General features: G+C 43.7%; 1 protein-coding gene across 1 annotated transcript in view; it reads right to left on the bottom strand.

The window, feature by feature from the left end:
* Window positions 1-18,102, bottom strand: part of CDS2 (CDP-diacylglycerol synthase 2) — a 407,465-nt gene that overhangs the window by 111,075 nt on the left and 278,288 nt on the right. The window contains exons 7-9 of the mRNA XM_086943509.1: window positions 9,235-9,317; window positions 5,235-5,322; window positions 3,414-3,482 (exon numbers count right to left, since the gene is read on the bottom strand). Of these exons, the coding sequence (XP_086799635.1) occupies window positions 3,414-3,482; window positions 5,235-5,322; window positions 9,235-9,317 (240 nt within the window). The remainder of the gene's footprint in view (window positions 1-3,413; window positions 3,483-5,234; window positions 5,323-9,234; window positions 9,318-18,102) is intronic.

Raw genomic sequence — 18,102 nt, forward strand, 5'->3', positions numbered from 1 at the left:
AGCAAGAGGTAACCATACAAAGTGAAGTAGACATACGAAGAGAACATTAGCATCTAACCGGCTCTGTCACAGGCTAGTGGGGTAAAACATTCAGTATTCGCAATGCTCTCCCCGGTCATGTAGCTACTATTACGCTGTGTGACTACAGCTGATTGGGTAACTATATGGATGGGTGCTAAGGGAGAAGGGCTGCACTGTGAATAAGTTGCAGTATCCTCCTGGCAGTGGGTAAAATAATACTTCCCTGAGTGCCTCAATTCATTTGCTAAACTTAGAAGCACTCAAATATATGCTACATTCCATTATTAATCATTATTAAAAAAAGAATAGGAAGTGCAGTTACGCATCCTGCACCGTTCATACTACGCTAGATATACGTTGCACAAGATAGGGAGGGTGGACCACCCATTCTGCCTGCGAGGCTGCGGTGAGGAAGGAACCTTTTACCACACAATATGGGATTGTCCTAGAATAGCGGGATACTGGACACAAGTATTGAGAACTATATCGCAATCGGAGATGGTCTCGCTTCTACCAGAGCCTAGGTGGTGCCTGTTAAACATATGGAGCCGAACGGCCTCACACGATATGGACAAAGTTGGGTAACACTGGGCATAATGGTGGCCAAGAGGAATATAGCACAAAAATGGGGGGGAGTTGAGGTACCTACTCTAGCAGTGTGATGTGGGGACATGGATGCAGCCATGGTAGCTGAGAGGGCAGTGTTTGGTACGAGAAGGTGCTCTAAAAAATTGAGTAAACTTTGGGGGGCATGGAACACTTACAGAGGGGATATTTGTGATCCACCACCGGACCGAAAAGAAAGTGATTCAGATTCGGAAGGGGACTGACGACCCAGGAGTAAGTGAAAAGAGTTGGATCCCGAATGATGTACAACTGCATTCTGGTGACTTTTTAATACTTGTGTGTGAATATAATAATGATATGAAGTGCTTTACTACTGATTTATGTTCAGGCTTGTTTTCCTGTATTGCTGGAATGAAAATGAATAAAAAGTTTAAAAAAAAATAAAAACAGGAATGGATTAATGACCCTGTATAGCATATGAATGTGAGCGGGCAGAGACCACTTAATTGGAATCCCCTTTGTTCACAGCAGAAGAGGCCCATAACCATTTCTACTCCGCCTCTTCCACTCTATAGAATGGTTCTTTACTTTAATCCCAGAGAGGCCCAAGTGATAGTATAAAAGGAATGCTAGCCAGAACCCAACTTGAAACAGCATATTATAAAGTATACACTAAAGATTCCTTTTGAACAAAAACAATACATTTAACAAATAGATTTTCATTAAAGAACTGAAGACCTACCACGGCTTGTTAAAAAAGACAGTCAAATATCAATTTGCCAATAAAAACGAGAAAAGTAAGATTGTTTTAATACTTGTTCTTTCACCACGAATATATCATATATGTGTTCACTTTTCTTTTGAATTACAGTGGTGCATAAGATCTTCTTTATCAAACTCACCCATGTAGCTCTGTTTATTAGAACTTCTTCAAATTGTGTGAAGGTCTTTCTTGTGAGTAACTGTCCAGTGAAAATTAGGATTTCATTGTATTATGTAACCAAAGCTTGATTTGTAAATAATTATCTTTTAAATATGGGTGTATCAATGAATTTGTAATATTCTGATTCTCAGTGTATAGATGATTGTGTACCCATTACATAACTGCTCAACTGGCCCAGATGTTGGCTACCTTTGGCTTCCTTAGGTAGAAGGAATGATTATCCACGTCAGCTTGACTGCCAGAAATCACCAAACTGAATTATGCTATTCTGACAACTTTTTATTAGATGTTTGTTGTACTCTTTGCCTATACAGCCATGATGTTTGCAAACTAATATATCAACCAGCTAGTTAAGAAATTCTGCTTTCAAATGGGCAGTTTTAATTTCTTTTATTGGGTCACTGAAGTGACACAATATGTACACTCTTTACTTTTAGTATCATGGATAAAATGTAACACCTACATCAGTACAATTGTGACATTTATATAGTGGCATAGCGTAACTGTAACTGTTGCATCCACCTTTCGGCTCAGTACTAAAACTTCCAAGCTATGCCTGCCTCTGTCAACCTCATTCGTATGCCGGGCATCGTAGGCAAGAATCCTTTGAGTTGCAGCTTATTTCTGTTCAGTTTGAAGGACATTTCTACGCTCTCCAATAACTTCAAGTCCTCCACCTGTGTAACGCTTTTGTTTCAGTTTCATCACATGATCTCCAATGGAGCACTAAGCATGAAAACATAAAGTTGTTTCTTACACCTGCCTGGAAAGCTTTTATGCTCACTGGGGTGCGTTGTCGCCAAATTCTGTGATTCACATATTAATTTTGCTTTTGCTAATAGACTTGCAGACTTCAAATTGGCACGTGCACAGATTTTCTTTAACAATTGGTATTGTCCTTTTAAACACTTATAAACACTTTATGAGCATTATCATGGGTGACATTCAAATTGGTATTGCATTTTTTGAACTAGCTGTGGGTGGATGGCCACAATATAATTAAAAGTCAAAAGTGACCTGACTACTCCAAAGGAATTTGTTGATTTAGCAGATTATTACTGAAAGAATTGTGTATTGTATTGTATTGTAATTACATTTATATAGCGCTTACTACCCCTGACGAGGCGTTGAAGCACTTTTCGGCGAGTGGCATGCTACTCCGGGACCCATAGGGGATTAGTGTTGAATTAGTATAGGAAAACATGCAAGTAAATTTTAAGTGGCAGAAAGGTTAGTCAGTTATTTGGATTCGGAAATGTAACCTTTTGGAATATAACTGAGTTTTTTCCATTGGTGTACATTCTTTGTTCTAATAGCATTATCTGGGTTGCTCAGGATCTAGATGTTTGTCATCGACTTTACAGTAATTTTCAGAAGAAAGGACAGGAAGAATATTCAATGGTTAATTGGGTTTTATTACCGCTCTACTTCATACAAGAACCTTGCTATCTTTAATTGGGAGGCCATGTGTTTAAGGGACTAAAGTTTAGAAGACTTGACTTCTCGTTCTATCATCCTTGCTTCACTCAAAGGTTTGCTCCTGCGAAACTAATGTTATCCCTTGTGCCCCTGTTCTGTTAAAAACTTCAAAAACATTATTTTACCATAAAATACATTGTTGACCTATGCTAGCCTGTGACTCTTTAATGATTTCTTCTACAAAAAGTGTATTAAGTGTTAATTTAAAAGATAAGCTAGACTTCTGAACTGGCAAAGCAAACACCCTCCACAGCGAGAACGTTTTATGTGCTCTACTGTTACCAACAGCAAAGTGATAACCTGTGATGATGAAATACGGGCCATCAGAAGGGAGCATGGAATTACATTTAGCACTAGTGAAGCAGAACAGGCAGAAACGCATAAAATATGTAGAAAGGCATACCAGCAGTCCAAAAACGACAGTGGAAAAGAATCCACCAATGAAACCTTCCCACGTTTTCTTTGGTGAAAGCTGCAGAGTAGAGAAAAAAAAGGATTAAGTTCAAGCTATAAACGTTCCTTTGAACCAGCCTCCTCTGAGGCACCAGAATGTTTCAAGGCTCTCAACCTCTTCACATGTATTTACCCTCGGCTGGGCCATGGTAAGTCTGAGAGTTTATTCAGTACAAGACCAGGAGTCAGAGGGAAGAAGAAAGCCATGTTGGAATACAATTCAATGCAATACAATAAAAGGCCTTTTTTTCAGACTAGCTAAATGGTTTTTAACAAGCATGTAAAACTATTCAGAGACACACAATAGGTAGAGGACACAAGCAAAATTAAACCAGCATGTGTAAAGCCAATAGGTCTCACCTTTGGGACCTACTGTTTTTGCAATTTACTTCTTTAAGATACTGTACAGTGTGTAAGATAAAGCAAAATGCAAAAAAAGAAAAAAGGTATGATGACGCAACCACGGATTGTGATTGTGTCATTCCACTGGCACGCGCATGCATGATGACATATGTGCACACAAACGTCAGAAAGTTTGCATGCACCAACCAAATGTGTTTATTTACCAATCCAAGATGGTGGATGCCACTAAGGTCCATAAATAATAATAAAAAATATAAAAATGTATTTAGTGCAAAAGGGACCACAGGGGTACAAACAATGGAGCATGTGTTGGGTAGAGGAAGGGAAAAACAGAACACGAGGGAGAGAGCTACACAGAGTGGAGGGAGAAGCACACAATGGAAAGCACACACAACATGGAGCGGGGGATTAGCACGTATGAGAGTGAGCAGCACACAAGGTTGAGTAGCACGGGGAGCAGGCTAGATGAAGTGCATGAGTTAGAGAGCGAACATCACACATATGAGAGCAACACAGATCAGGTATGTATTGTGGGGGGAGCATGAAGGAGAGAGCTGCAAAACACATGCACTCTGAAAGTACTTAACCAAAAAAGTGAGCAGTTGAAAGACACAAGGAAACCCACTAACTAAGTAGCAAGCACATGACAGTGACAATAAAGCCAATGAATGGTAAGCAATGTGTAGGCTGTAAGCCCACAATGTGCGTTTTTGGCAAGTCCACAATAGGTCTTTCACAATCAGACAGCTTTCACTGCCTAGTAGGCGAGACCTAACCGATCTTGATGACGGACATCCCTTCTGCTGAAATGTAAATCCCATTATATTCTATGATATTTTTACATATCAGCGGATGGGAAATCCATCGCAGGTGTGATGGTGTAACCCATCCATCAAGATCTAAATCCGTCCCTTAGGCCCCTACTATAAGTTGGTGAACAGAGTTCGTACCGTAGGTACTGAGATTCAGAAATTCACTAGAACACTGCATACCCCGTTTCTTTGGGAACTTTAGTTGCTGGAAGCAGCTGAAATCTCTAGGGCAAAGTGAGGGGGAGAATGGGATATCACCAGGGAAACAGAAGTGTAGCATTAACAGGGAGTCAATAATTCCGGGTTCTCTCAGTGTTCTATTCAGAATCCATTTAATTACACACCTCCAAAATTAACAGGAACATCGCCCTCCCCGCCACACCAGTATAGTTGACTCTGGTGGTTCACAATTAACACCCCTGCTTCTGAGATGAATTCCACAAAGGCTGACTTGATGGTCTAGACATCGTGAGCAAGGCACAGTATCCTTGAGTTGTTCTTGAAACGTTTTTAAAAAGTGGTGCATAGGCAAGGGCCTGCAAGTATGCAATAACATTATTAGAAGCAGTCTGCACACAGTAACTCGTTGAACTGACCTTGATTAGGGGCGTCCGACCAAAGAAGAAGCCAAACATGTAAGCCATGATATCATTGCAGATAACACAAGAGATTGGAACGATGAACCTAGAAGCAGAAAGAAAAAGCTTCATGCAGTGACAGAAAAAAGGTGAATAATCCAAACATTCAATCTGTAGGAACTCAAACTCACCAACTGAGCCTACCGCACCTAATTCACCAACTCTGTCACTGGCATTGAATCACTGGGATCAAGTTGCTAAGGAAGGAGTGAGTCACCACAGTGCTGTTTTAACACAACAGAGGAGGTCGCAGAGCACTCCCCGCCAGCCATCATGTGGTACCCCCTTTTATTCAGCATGTGACAAATCCAACAAACCTTACCAGGTTATAACGGACTGCGCACTGCACCCACTGTGGCGTAGTTGCATTCCTGGAGAGAGGACGTGAAAGCACTACCTAACAGGACCCGTGTATATAACCCGAATTGAAGCAAGCACTGGCAACACTAAGCTGCAACCTAACCTAGTTTGCTAATGCCCTTGCCAGATTGGCTGCGGCTCACAGAAGGTGGGACCACGCCTATTGTGCTCCAACGCTAAGTGCCTCTGTACAACATAGCAGACTACACCTGCTCCCAGTATAAATAGCACTTGAGTACATGAACGGTGCAGACTTAGGGGAATTGTGAAGGGTGCTCAGAGTTAAGTTCCCTGATATCTGCTCTGTCACATCATTGTCAGTGACCCAACACTTGCGATGCACCACTGAGGCACCAAGATCACAAAGCCTTGCGACTCTGGCCTGAAATGTGACCTCAGAGATAAATCCAAGGCGTGGCGACAGGTACTGTCACAATGCGATGACTCATCATCATGGCTGTCCGCCCTCACGGAATTTGCCAATTTCTACTGTGTGCAGATATCCTACATATATTCATCAGAGATCCAACTCCCAATCTGGCCCCCATCATTTGCAAAATGATTTTCTTTGGTCAGGCATCTGATATTACAACAAAATGGAGGAATTCACCCCCGTTCCCTTTGACTATCAACACAGCGACATGTGATGTGAATACCCATTAAAAAGTCCAAACCATCTTTAAAATAACTAGGCATTCACATCAATATAGACCTAGAGATCAAAGATAACTGGATGCGCTTACCATTATCAATGGCAAGCTGCTATTTTGCTATAGTCCTTACCAACTGTCAAACCCATTCCTCACTAATCTGAAATACCCCATGATTAAACTCACATGGGGTGTAAACAGCCTGGTTTTAAATGTGAAATGCTTACACTGCCATAGAGTCCATAGAGTATAGAAGGCTTTCTGGTCCTGATCTTTCAACTATTTTATTTCTTTTTGGGCGTACAGAGCCACTGCAAGTGCTTCTGGTTCAATCCTCCTTTATTTGTAACACACCTGGTAGTGCAACTATACAGTACACACACCCAAAATCTGCAAGTATTATCGAGACAACCTGGGAAGAAGCTCCTAGGTACTTCCAACTGAGTACATTGTCCCAAATGAGCCTGGCAATACTATAAAGGAGGGCCAGGAATTCAATACTGTGCTTACCGGATACACCGCTGCAGGATAATCCTTTGATACCTCCTACACAAGAAACTAAAGGTAAAACCCAGCTGCTAAATTAAGGCTGTATATCTTGAACTATATATTCTCTCTAAGGGCTATTTTCACCCCTAAAAGTGATGGCATTAACACCCATAACACTCCACTGGAGATTTTTCTCTATTATCAACAGTGCAGCAACTGTCAAGGTGTATACAACACATTCCCTCACAATCTCCCACAAGTATGCACACTCTCTTACTTAACACTTCCACTGATCACTGCAACTTTGTGGCCGGTTCTATAAGTTTGTTCACGGTGAGATTACAAAAGACACATTGTCGACAAGAAATAAATGGGAGACAGATTTGGGCACATCAATAATTAACTACACCAGGCTATTGTTGCATTTGTATTGAAGAAGTGTTATGCAACAATAGACACTGCACTTTACCTTATAAATTCTACACAATATCTTCTACACTCCGAAAGGGGTTTGTGGAGAGAGGGCTGATAGTCAACTAGAAATACCAGCACTGTTCTGCATCCGATGCTGAATTCTAACTCTTGGCCTGGAGCTATCTGGAAACAACAGGGCACTGTATAGCAATATTCAGATCACTGACCATTATTTTAGACCTTTTACTCATTTCTCAATGGCCCTTTTCGGCTAAGTATGAGATAAAAAGGAAACACTTTGAAAACTATGCAGCACCCGTCCTACTATATACAGAAAGGTGTGTGGGCATGTGCTGGAGTGTAAACTACGCCGTAAGGTTCAAGACTTCTTGAAGTGCTTCACTTATGCAATATGTGAGCTGTGTATGTCAGCCTTCCCCACAACTAACCCAGTCAAAAGGCATCTGGGTTCCCTTGCGATTCGACTTACTTAGACATGAATCTCGTCAACTAGCACGGAATGATGAAGTAATAACAGAATCCTGAAGAGTAAAATGAAATGAGTGGAAATGGGCTATAACAGTACTAAGATATTGGCACCCTGATTAAGAGTTATAGAAGTATGACACCCGTTTTTCCTTCACACCGTACCAAGTAACTTGCTTCCTGTAACTGACTATGTCATATCAAGATATTCCTATTGCAGTAAGAATATATTATTTCATAAGGACAAGCAAATGCATGTATACATTGCAATGGTTAATATAAGAAACAATTACAATAAAAAATAAAAGTATAAATAAACAACTGGCAAATAAATTACTCATCTGATAAAACATAGAGGAACATGAGCTGGGCAGACCTTGGCAAGGTGACCCGGGTATATGAACATTTCTTGTTCTTTATTCTAGCTTTTGGTTGTACAGCACATTCCCTTCATGCATGCTCCATGCTGGTGTCCACTTTTAGTACTAAAATAATAACTTGATAGTCACACTACTATAACATTCTGTCTCCTATCCATCACCTCCACCAAAGAGTAAATGTGGCCTCACGCATAGCAGCTCTGGTAGGAGCTTTAATTGCCCTTGGACTTCATCCTATTGTTTCCACAGCAAAGGCACCAGTTGCTCTACCTTTTATCAAACTCCTAGGCATCTTCTAGCCTTGCTCTAACCACTGAGTGATAAAAAAATACAATCTAAACAGTAGGCTATTCAATTAATTGTACATAATTCACAGGAGAAACAGGAGCGACCTTAAAAATGGTTAGAGTATCAGTTGTCCAGTGCACTTCATGTGTGTTGTATTTGTATAGCACGAACAGTAACCCGTAAGCATCCCGGCGCTTGTACTCCTACCACAAGGGAACCCCTCCTGGCCTTTCCTTGTGAGGTGTCCACTCCTGGGCGTCCCATGGTGAAACCAGGCATCCCTTGTGTATCGGGGGCCGTTGTGGAGACTAAGCAAGCTATTGCCCAGAGTTGCAGCATGGGGCCCATGCTTAGATTCGGCACTGAGGCGAGAATATCCGGTCAGAGGAATTTAAGCCCGATCCCGCCGAGGCGGGAATCGAACCCTGCTCCCTGGCCAGCGCTCTGCATCAAGGTCTGCCGCTCTAACCATTGAGCCACACTTCTCCACTGAAGCATGGTGACGACATCACACGCTATATAGGATATGAAAATCAAAGCAAACAAAACATTTTAACAGGGGGAAGATCATCAGCAATAAAAACCGGACATCTTCAGTCATAAAAATTAAGTTGGAGGAGGTAGACATCTGAAAACTGCCCGAGAAGGACATTACCAGCCATCCATCGGAGACATGTTCAAAGTCGAGGTATTAGCATCACCAACCATCCAGGCAGAAATATCACAAGCCATAGACAAGAGGACACAACCAGCCAATCATTGAGGGATATCTCAAGAAATTGGGTTGAAGGGGGAAGGTGGCATCACAAATCACTTGGGAAGGATACCAGCAGCCATCCACAGGGGGGAGTCACTGGAAATACACGATCTGTAAAGCAATATTCAACTTACCAGATCATGCCTTCAAATAGGTTGTGAATAATAAGATGAGACTGAGTGACAACAATCAGTAGAGTCACATGAGTCCAGCCAAACTATAGAAAAAAACAAAAACTCTCGAGTTAGTGTGAGAAAAGACAAGGCACTCAAAATACTATTTGCAGCAAAACAGCAACATGAACCCGAAAAGGCTGTTCCTAAAGATCAAATTACTTCAATACACAACTTTATCAAAGAATTTGGTGCGATGAGGCTAAATTAAAGGTTGACTCTACTGTACTGCCATCATTATACAGCTAGGTTTAGATAATTGTTTATCTTTTTTCTTATTCAAACATATTTTGCCAACAAAATCATTCCATCATTCCAAAAAGGGAAAATGACAATACTTTCTTTTAAAAAATATACTTCAGAAAAATTAACGAATTCTTTGGTGGTGCCCACTGGTGTAGAGGGGAACAGTTTTTTTTTTTTGCAGAGTTTTATATAGCGCAAACTTGACACAAATCCGAAATCAGGGTGCTTTACATAGCACCAGTTACGTTACATGAAGACACACATTCATTTTTGTTAGACACTGGGAGATAAGTGATTTGCCTAGAATCACAGGATGTTTTTAGCGTCATTGCCGAAACTCGAACCCAGTTCCCCATGCCCGAGGTCGAGCGCCCTAGCCATTAGGCCAACTCCTCTCCTTTCAGGAGGGAATACTATTTCATGACGTCCATTCTTGAAGGGTGCATCAGTGTTTAGATGGGAGGGGGAGGGTTGAGAGTCAAAAGAGAGAGGGTGCTTGAACTTGTGTTCCCATGTGTTGGCAGGTTTCGAGATCGGCTATGGAAACAAGTGAGAAAGACTGCACAAGGAAAGAGAAAGGAAAGGCTAGTGTGAAGAAGTACAATAAATAGTCCCAGTAGTATACAATTGTTATCTTGTTTATTGAAGTTGCTTCTAATATACAGAAACGTCATGCCCTGCAGCAGCATGCTACAGATCGGTTATCACAGCTAGCTCCATTTTGCGAGGAAGGAAGGATGGGCAGATGTGGTTGGATTGGAGGAGATGGAGGGGTGTGGCCTGCACACCATAACCCACAATAGTTTGTGGAGATTTATGTGCTTCTGTTTTTCCAGCCTCGTCAAGGATAGGCTCTCAGTTACCTCTAATATGCCAGGGCACCTCTCTTATCACATGAGAGGAATCCGTCCTCTCTATCATGGACACTTAACAACTCTGTGCATCATTAGTAACTCAAAAAGGTGTACCTTTCACCTCTATCATTATTAGCAGCCTTGTAGCGAAGAGCAGGTGTGCATGGGTCCAGTGCCTCAAACTTCTGTGTGAGTGGTGGCCTCTCCCTTCCTTAATCAATCCACAGCTTGAAAGGTATCCCGGAAAAAGTGGACTGGGGTTCCCCATATCTGGATTTTCCCTCTATCATATATGGACTTTCACCTCTTTTCTCTTGAAACACAAAATTAATTGTAAGACCTGCTCTTCACATCGACGGGGTCTGCTTTGGTTACTTCAAGAGAAAATAACGCCTTATGCCATCGGCAACTAATTTTTAAATAATTTCAAGCTCTTACGACATCCACTGCACACAGTCCCATTGATCAGATCCCCTTCTTCCTCAAGGACTCCGAACATCCAAAGATTTTTAGCTCTCGAGGTCTTTCCACAAGTTTCATTCGCCCATCTTTGTCACTTGGTGTTAAGATTGCTATCAGGCATTCTGACATTTTTTAAATGTCGCCCTGCACCCCATTTACTGTCAGAATGGATTAACTTCTCAATCTGTGTCCCAGTCTAGAGACCCCACCAAATCTTGCAGCCTGTCAAATTTAGAGGTTTGCCTGAAGTTTTCTTATCAATCTTGTTAGATTTGGGGGTCTCTAGTTGGCACAACCCCAGCTCACCCTCTAGGCTGCGTGGCGCGAGCAGTCAAGGCTTATTTCAGAGGCGTTGTACGTTAAGCAGTTGTGACCACATACAGTAACCCAGTGACAACACTACAAATGGACACCACACAAGTTTTATATAAAAAATAAGACTTTATATAGAGTTACCACAAGACCATAAACAACAAAAATACACACAATGATTACTTAAAAATGGTAGATTTAAGCTGAGTTCAGTTCAGTTCTTAGATGCAACACTCTGCGTCAATGTACCTTAAGTTGCTTCCACGACAAGCAAGGTCGCAGCGATGGGAAATGCGGCAAAGTTCAGATACAAAGAAATAAAGACGTGAAGATCTTCCAGATGCGGCACGCTTCTCGGGGATGCGAGAAGTCCTCGGTTAGATGCGTGGACTGCAGCGGCGAAACCCTTACGATGCGACGGCAACTTCTCCCACGATGCGTGAAGCTTCCGCTCAATGCGACAACTACAGCGGCGACATCCAAGATGCGACGGCAGCAGCTCCGACGGCGGCACGCTTCTCGGGGATGAGAGGTGCTCTTGATCGATGCGGTGCAGTGCAACAGTTCCAGAGGCGACACCCTCCTTCGGAGTTGCGACGGCAGGCACAGCGACGGCAACACGCTCCGACCTCATTGCGAGATTCTTCTCCTGATGCGGTGCAGTGCGACAACTACAGCGGCGACACCCTCCTTCTTCGTGGTTGCGACAGCAGCAGCAGCGACGGCAACACGCTTCCTCTTCACTGCGGCACGCTTCTCTCCGATGCGGTTCAGTGCGACGGTTCCAGCGGCAACACCCTCCTTCGGAGTTGCGATGGCAGGTACAGCGACATGCTTCTTCTCGTTGAGTTTTCGCTTCCAGCTCCTTGCGACACGCAGTTCCTCAGAAGGCCCAAAACAGCAGCAGGCCCTTCCACAAGAACTCTGGGGAGCTGGGGGGGGGGTGAAGTCTGTTGTCCCTGAGACTTCAGCAGGAGGCCAGCTCTTTTCCAAGCCCTTGGAGATCCTTCACAAGTGGAAAGCACAGTACAGAAAGTTCCTTTCACCTTCCTTTGGCAGTAAGGCAACCACTGCAGCCCAATCCCCCAAGCAGCACTTCAGCTTGGGAATAGTCTCTCCTCAGTTTCTTCAGGTTACTCTCCTCAGTAAAGGTTTCTTCTAGTAGTCCAAAAGTGATCTAATTTCATGGGATCAGGGTCCCAATATTTATACCCCAAAATCCTTTGTTCTCTTAGGGGAGAGGGGCCTTTGCCCAGTCCAAACCAGTTCTGAAGCACTCTGTTTACCAGACTTCTCCTTTCCTTTCACAGTGCAGGGCAGGCACATCAGACGCCCCACAGGAGGTGGAGCCAGCATTGTGGAAGGCAGGAAAAGCCCTATTCAAGGTTCGGGTGCAACTCCTCCCTCCCATCTAGATGCAGATCTCTCTATTCACCACTGGGTGACTCCGCGTGTCTCCTGGAATTCCCCAGCCCTGTCACTCACAAAACCGACATAGGAATACACAACCTAGCAGAGGCAGGTTTGAATGGTTAGACAAGCAAATACCTACTTTCTAAAAGTGGTATTTGCAAACAGAGAATATTAAAATAAACTTTACTAAAATATGTATTTTATTATTCTGAGTTCAGGCATACTAAACTCGAATTTCTACCATGTTCCCTGAGACAGTTGGGATTATAAATTGTAATAACTCTAACAGCCCATTCTGGCCTATGGAGAACAGGTAGCCTTGCAATAGTGAAAAACGAAAATGGCTGTAATTCACTATTAGGACAGGCCACACACATCAGGGCTTCTCCTACCTTATACTTACAATGCACCCTGCCCTTGGGCCTACCATAGGGGTGACTGATATGAAGAAAAGGGAAGGTTTAGAGACTGGGAAGTGGGTGCACTTGCCCAGTCAGCATGACAGTACCAGACTGCACGCAGGCTCTGCAATGGCAGACCTTGGACACATCTTACAAGGCTGCTTCTGTGGGTGGCACAACCGGTGCTGCTGCCCACCAGCAGCATTAGGATTACACGCCCCAGACACACTCAGTGCACTGTACTAGGGTCTGACAAGTAAACCAATTAGCCAAACATGGAACCACAGATCAATTTACAATAGGGAGCACTTGCACTGTGCACTGAATAGCAGTGGCACAGTGCCCAAAGCATCTAATCACCAGTAAAAATACATGAGGCAACAGCAACAAAATGGAAGGGAGACCCACGCCAATGGTGCCAGGTCTAACAAATCTGTTGCAGCGTCTCTATTATTCCTGTGGGGAGTAGTCCCCATTGGATACAAATGAGGAGTCCACTTGGGCTCATTGTCTTTGTTGCTAACTAATCTTAGAAATAAAATATCTGATTTTCTCCCTCTCCTCTCCTTGAGAAATTTGCTTCACATCTCCAATGCCTTATTTAGAAGAAAGGAGAGTTTGTGGGCATTTTCGTGATGTTCCTGCTAGAGGTAGTAGCCTCTTTGGTAACACTCAAGCCTTTCTGCCCTTTTGTATAGAAGTACATACATTACATTTTTGGTGTGCACCAGCTCCTGTAGGGTCCCCACAGTTCATTAAACTCTTTTTATGCACAGCAAGTCTGCACTGCCATCCAAGAAACTCTTGAGTGCCTTTAGCAACCTCAGTACTCAATGCAGTTGAAGTAAATCATCTTTGCAATGCAGTCAATGGTTTTTAAATGTTTAGTTTCAGCTTCTGCAGCTTGATCTGATGATCTCAGTGTACAGGTTTTTTTCCATTCCTTTATCAACCAGTGCTGCAGACCCATTTCCAGAACTGGCCCACATCACTTCACAAACAGGGTGAAGATTCTGCAAGAACTTTGAACTATGGGGCACTGTATGACCAGATGTGAGATGGTATCATACCTTATTCCTCTTCCACACCCCAGCTCTATCTAAGACACCACACTGGACATGTGTGGTTGGGTCCCTGACCCTGAGTTTCTTCCACACTTTCCTCTTGATACCCTTTAGCATGCAAGGAACATCAAATGCACAGAGGGCATTGAATTCCGGAGAGCAGAAGTAACCCTTCTAGTCACCACCTCAGGGAAAATTGTCTGCACCAATATGTTCAATATGCAGTTTAAGAGCCCCATTCAGGCTTCTCATACAATATGCTAGTTCCTCAAAAAAATGCTTATTTCATGGCAATTTCAAGTAACTTTAAATGTCAGAGCATAGGTCCTTGTTTATGCCATCATCTTGTTCAGCTCGGGCTGCACCCTGTGTGTATAGGGTTTAAATCATTTTAAACAATATTTAAGCAATCTCACAAAAGTAATATGTGCTCCTTAAAATGAGAACGAGATTAATAATTTATCATTTAACACCCCTGAGGTACTGCATTCATGAACACTAGGTAAATTTATTTATTTTATAAAACTTATTGAGCACACGAATACCCGAGGGTGTCTCGGCGCTGGACAGAGAATCAAAATATAGCTTTATTTATGAGTAACTAGCGTGTTTGTTGATTGAATAGCCACGTTTTTAACTGTTTTCGGAAGAGAGTTAAGGTTGGAATACTTTCGAGGTGATTGGGAAGGGTATTCCACAATTTGGCAGTGGCAATCGCAAACGATCTGTCACCCCATGTTGCTTTCTTTGTTTTGGCTATCTCGATGGAGTAAATGCTTTTCAAATATGTAGATTTGAAGATCTGACAGTGTTGACTTCCACATCAATGCTAAGCCCAATCCATTCATATAGTGGAAGAACCAAGACATGTGTGATCGACAGCTCAAAAAGTGGGGTAGTGAGGTTACAGAAGTACAAACTTCCTTCACACCAATTTGTAAACAATGAGTATACATGTTGGTTTCTTAACAATCACAGATTATTTACTGGAATAGAGGTTTGTGGACTGAGGCGGACTTGCGAATGGTGGGACCTTTAGGACAAAAAGTACAGATGTTAAAAAACTACAGAGCGACGGTTTCTTACTCATAGCTTAGTCCAATCTCAATATGTGTGAAGTAAGGTAAAGTCAGAAACAAAACAGAGAGATGGCAAGATCCGATTGCCACCTTGAATCAAACACAGATTTCCAAAGAAGTACCACTGAGAGTGAATGGAAGCCCCAGAACTAGCCTGTGTTAGAGGTGGGCAACCCCCAAAATGTATAAAGAGGGGAATGCCAGAGCAAATCAATAGTCTCCTAGGACCGAAGTACAAAGCGAGCCATCGGAAGACCCCCGCACTCCATCATATTAGTTGTACAGCAGATGGCAGGTTTTTAAGATTTGAAAACGTTTTTGACATCTTAAATTAATAGATACTGCACTGTCAGTTATTAAAATTACACAAGGAATGCCTTTAAACAGCACCATGTATAAAACAAAGACAATTACATTATTGTAATGTACAATATGGATGGTCAACAGCCTGATTATACCTGAAGCAATATATAGAGGAATGAACCACATATGCATAACAAAGCACCCTTGTTGGACCTAGGGTATCCTAGACTACATAGGGTAGCCTGGCACAGTAGTGGATACAGCTAAACTCAAGGCGTTGGTTAAGTGCTTACAAAACCCACTCACAGTAACTCAGTGAATAACCACTAAAACAAAAGACACAACACCGATTTTTGGAAAAATACCATTACCTTTTATAAAAATAATATGACTCTGTGGATTCAAATTATACAGTGTAAGACATCAGTTTCTCTCAGAAATAATCATTATACTTTTGATCTAGAGAAGTAAATGACACTCTTCTTGCTGTGGAAAAATTACAGTAAAACACATTCAATTGTCAAGGATTCAGTAATGAGTAAATGACACTCTTCTGGAATTAAAAGTATCCCAATAGGATTATACTATGCAGGGTCACTTTACATTAATAATCAATGTCATCAATACTTCATCATTTGAACCTGCCAAATCACTGGATACTCTATCACTACAGGGCTAAGATCTCTCTCCCCTTATCTGCCCTTTTATACAGAGCTAGGATGCACACTCAAAGTGATCTGCAGGACTTCCCCCAGGTTCCCTGTACTCATCAACACTTGCTATAAATGCCTGAAGGTAATTCCCCAATGGGCAAGTACTGTCAGCGCTCTACTGACAGTAGTTTATATTTCATGAAACCTGTAAAACTGAGGTTGAGATTATGGAGTTATTTTCCCCTCATCTACTATGACACAGTTTAGAATTTAAGAGGACAAAAAGTCAGGGCACCTTGTTAGATGCTAGATCTGGTAAGTTTTTTTATCCTTAACCACCAGGGCACAGCACCTTCCTTTCTCACCCCCACTCTCCTTACTGTCTTAGTGGCAGGTCCGCCACAGTCCACAGGCTTCTAGTTGTCAACCGACTCCTGGCTTCATCAACCAGCTGCTTGCCTGTTGCTGGCGTGGGGGGGGCTTGTCAAATCCCTCAGCCCAGGCGCGCTTCCTCTCCACAGCGCTGGGTGAGGGGCCTCGTTACTGATCAAAGCGATGCACTTGTTCGCTAGCAGGGCGCGAGGGGGGGCTGGTCAAATTTCCTCAGCCCAGGCGCGCTTCCTCTTTACAGCGCTGGGCGAGGGGCCTCGTTAAAGATCAGCGCACTGCCCTTGGCTGGCTCCGTTGGCGAAAGGCTGCTCCGCCTTCCGCCGGTTCTCCTCCGCTCCCTCTTAGCTGGCCTCCCACTGGGCTTGCGCGTCGATCGGACGCTTCTCGCGACGTCACCCAGGCCGCCGGAACACGGAGGCGGCTCGCCTCCGAGACACGCCTCCCGCAGGCCTCGCCTCCACAGATCCGCCTCCCGCAATGCAGAGCTGAACAGCGCGGGCGCGAGGGATTAGTATTCCCGCCTGGCGCCGCGCTGTCTCCGCTTCTCTGCGCAGTCTCTCCCCTCACCTGGCTCCACTGGGACCACAATTCAGAGCGGCGACTCGCTCCCCCAGGCTGCTAAGGCTCCACAGACACGCGCCTTCTTCACAGCGCGTCCAAGGACACCGGCCACAACGCGGGGCTCACAGCTCCTCTTCCAGACTGGTATGTGAAGCGCTGGCAAGGGGAAATTGGAAGTTAGGGAAACCCTCTACTCAGAGCGACCTGTCAGGATTCGTTGGGGCTCAGTCTAAGAAGGGTCTTCCTTCACACGTAGCCTATTCTCATTCTCAGCAGTTGATGTTTGGGGAGGGATTGGTCAGAAGCTGAAGGGGGAACGTCTCTCTGTAGTGACTGTCTGCCTCAAAGACAAACTAGCTGCTCCCAGTGCGTCCACCTCCTCTCACCACTGCCTCACTCCTCCACTCTTGGGTCAGCACAAAATGGCTGCTGGTCACTGGCCTTTTATAGGGTGGCCTGAGACCTGCAGAAGTCACTAGATGATTCCGGAAAGTTCCTCATGTAAGCCTATGGGCCTGTCCTCCAGTAGTGTCCGTTATGGCAGTTGGTGGACACCATTTTAGGTTTCTGGATGTCCCTAGATTTTCAAGGGGCCTGACTAGGCCTCACAGGTTATGAGGGAAAAATGGCGTCATAGCCAAGGAACACCTAGCCCCCTGACAGCACTGAAAAATCCTGATGGACATATATATAAAAATAAAAATAGAAACTCTGGGAGGCTAAGGGGGACAAAAATAAATAATAATGGTTAGAACATCCCCAGAAGCAGACAGGTCTAACACGCGTCCCCCCCAGCTGAAAGTGGGGAGAACTACCCAACCCCTTGGGAGTCCTCATCACTAAGGCGGAAATACCTGGATAGACCGTCTGCATTGGCATGGTCCGTCCCAGGTCGGTGTTCCACCCTAAAGTCCATTCCCTGTAGGGAGATGGACCACCTTAGCAACTTGGGATTCTCCCCCTTCATTTGCATCAGCCAACGAAGGGGGCGGTGGTCAGTCTGAACTAGGAAGTGCGAGCCAAACAAGTATGGCCGCAGCTTCTTTAGAGCCCAAACCACCGCAAAGGCTTCTCTCTCAATTGTACTCCAC

This window comes from Lissotriton vulgaris, chromosome 11 (genome assembly GCF_964263255.1).
Source record: "Lissotriton vulgaris chromosome 11, aLisVul1.2, whole genome shotgun sequence".
Classification (NCBI taxonomy): Eukaryota; Metazoa; Chordata; class Amphibia; order Caudata; family Salamandridae; genus Lissotriton; species Lissotriton vulgaris.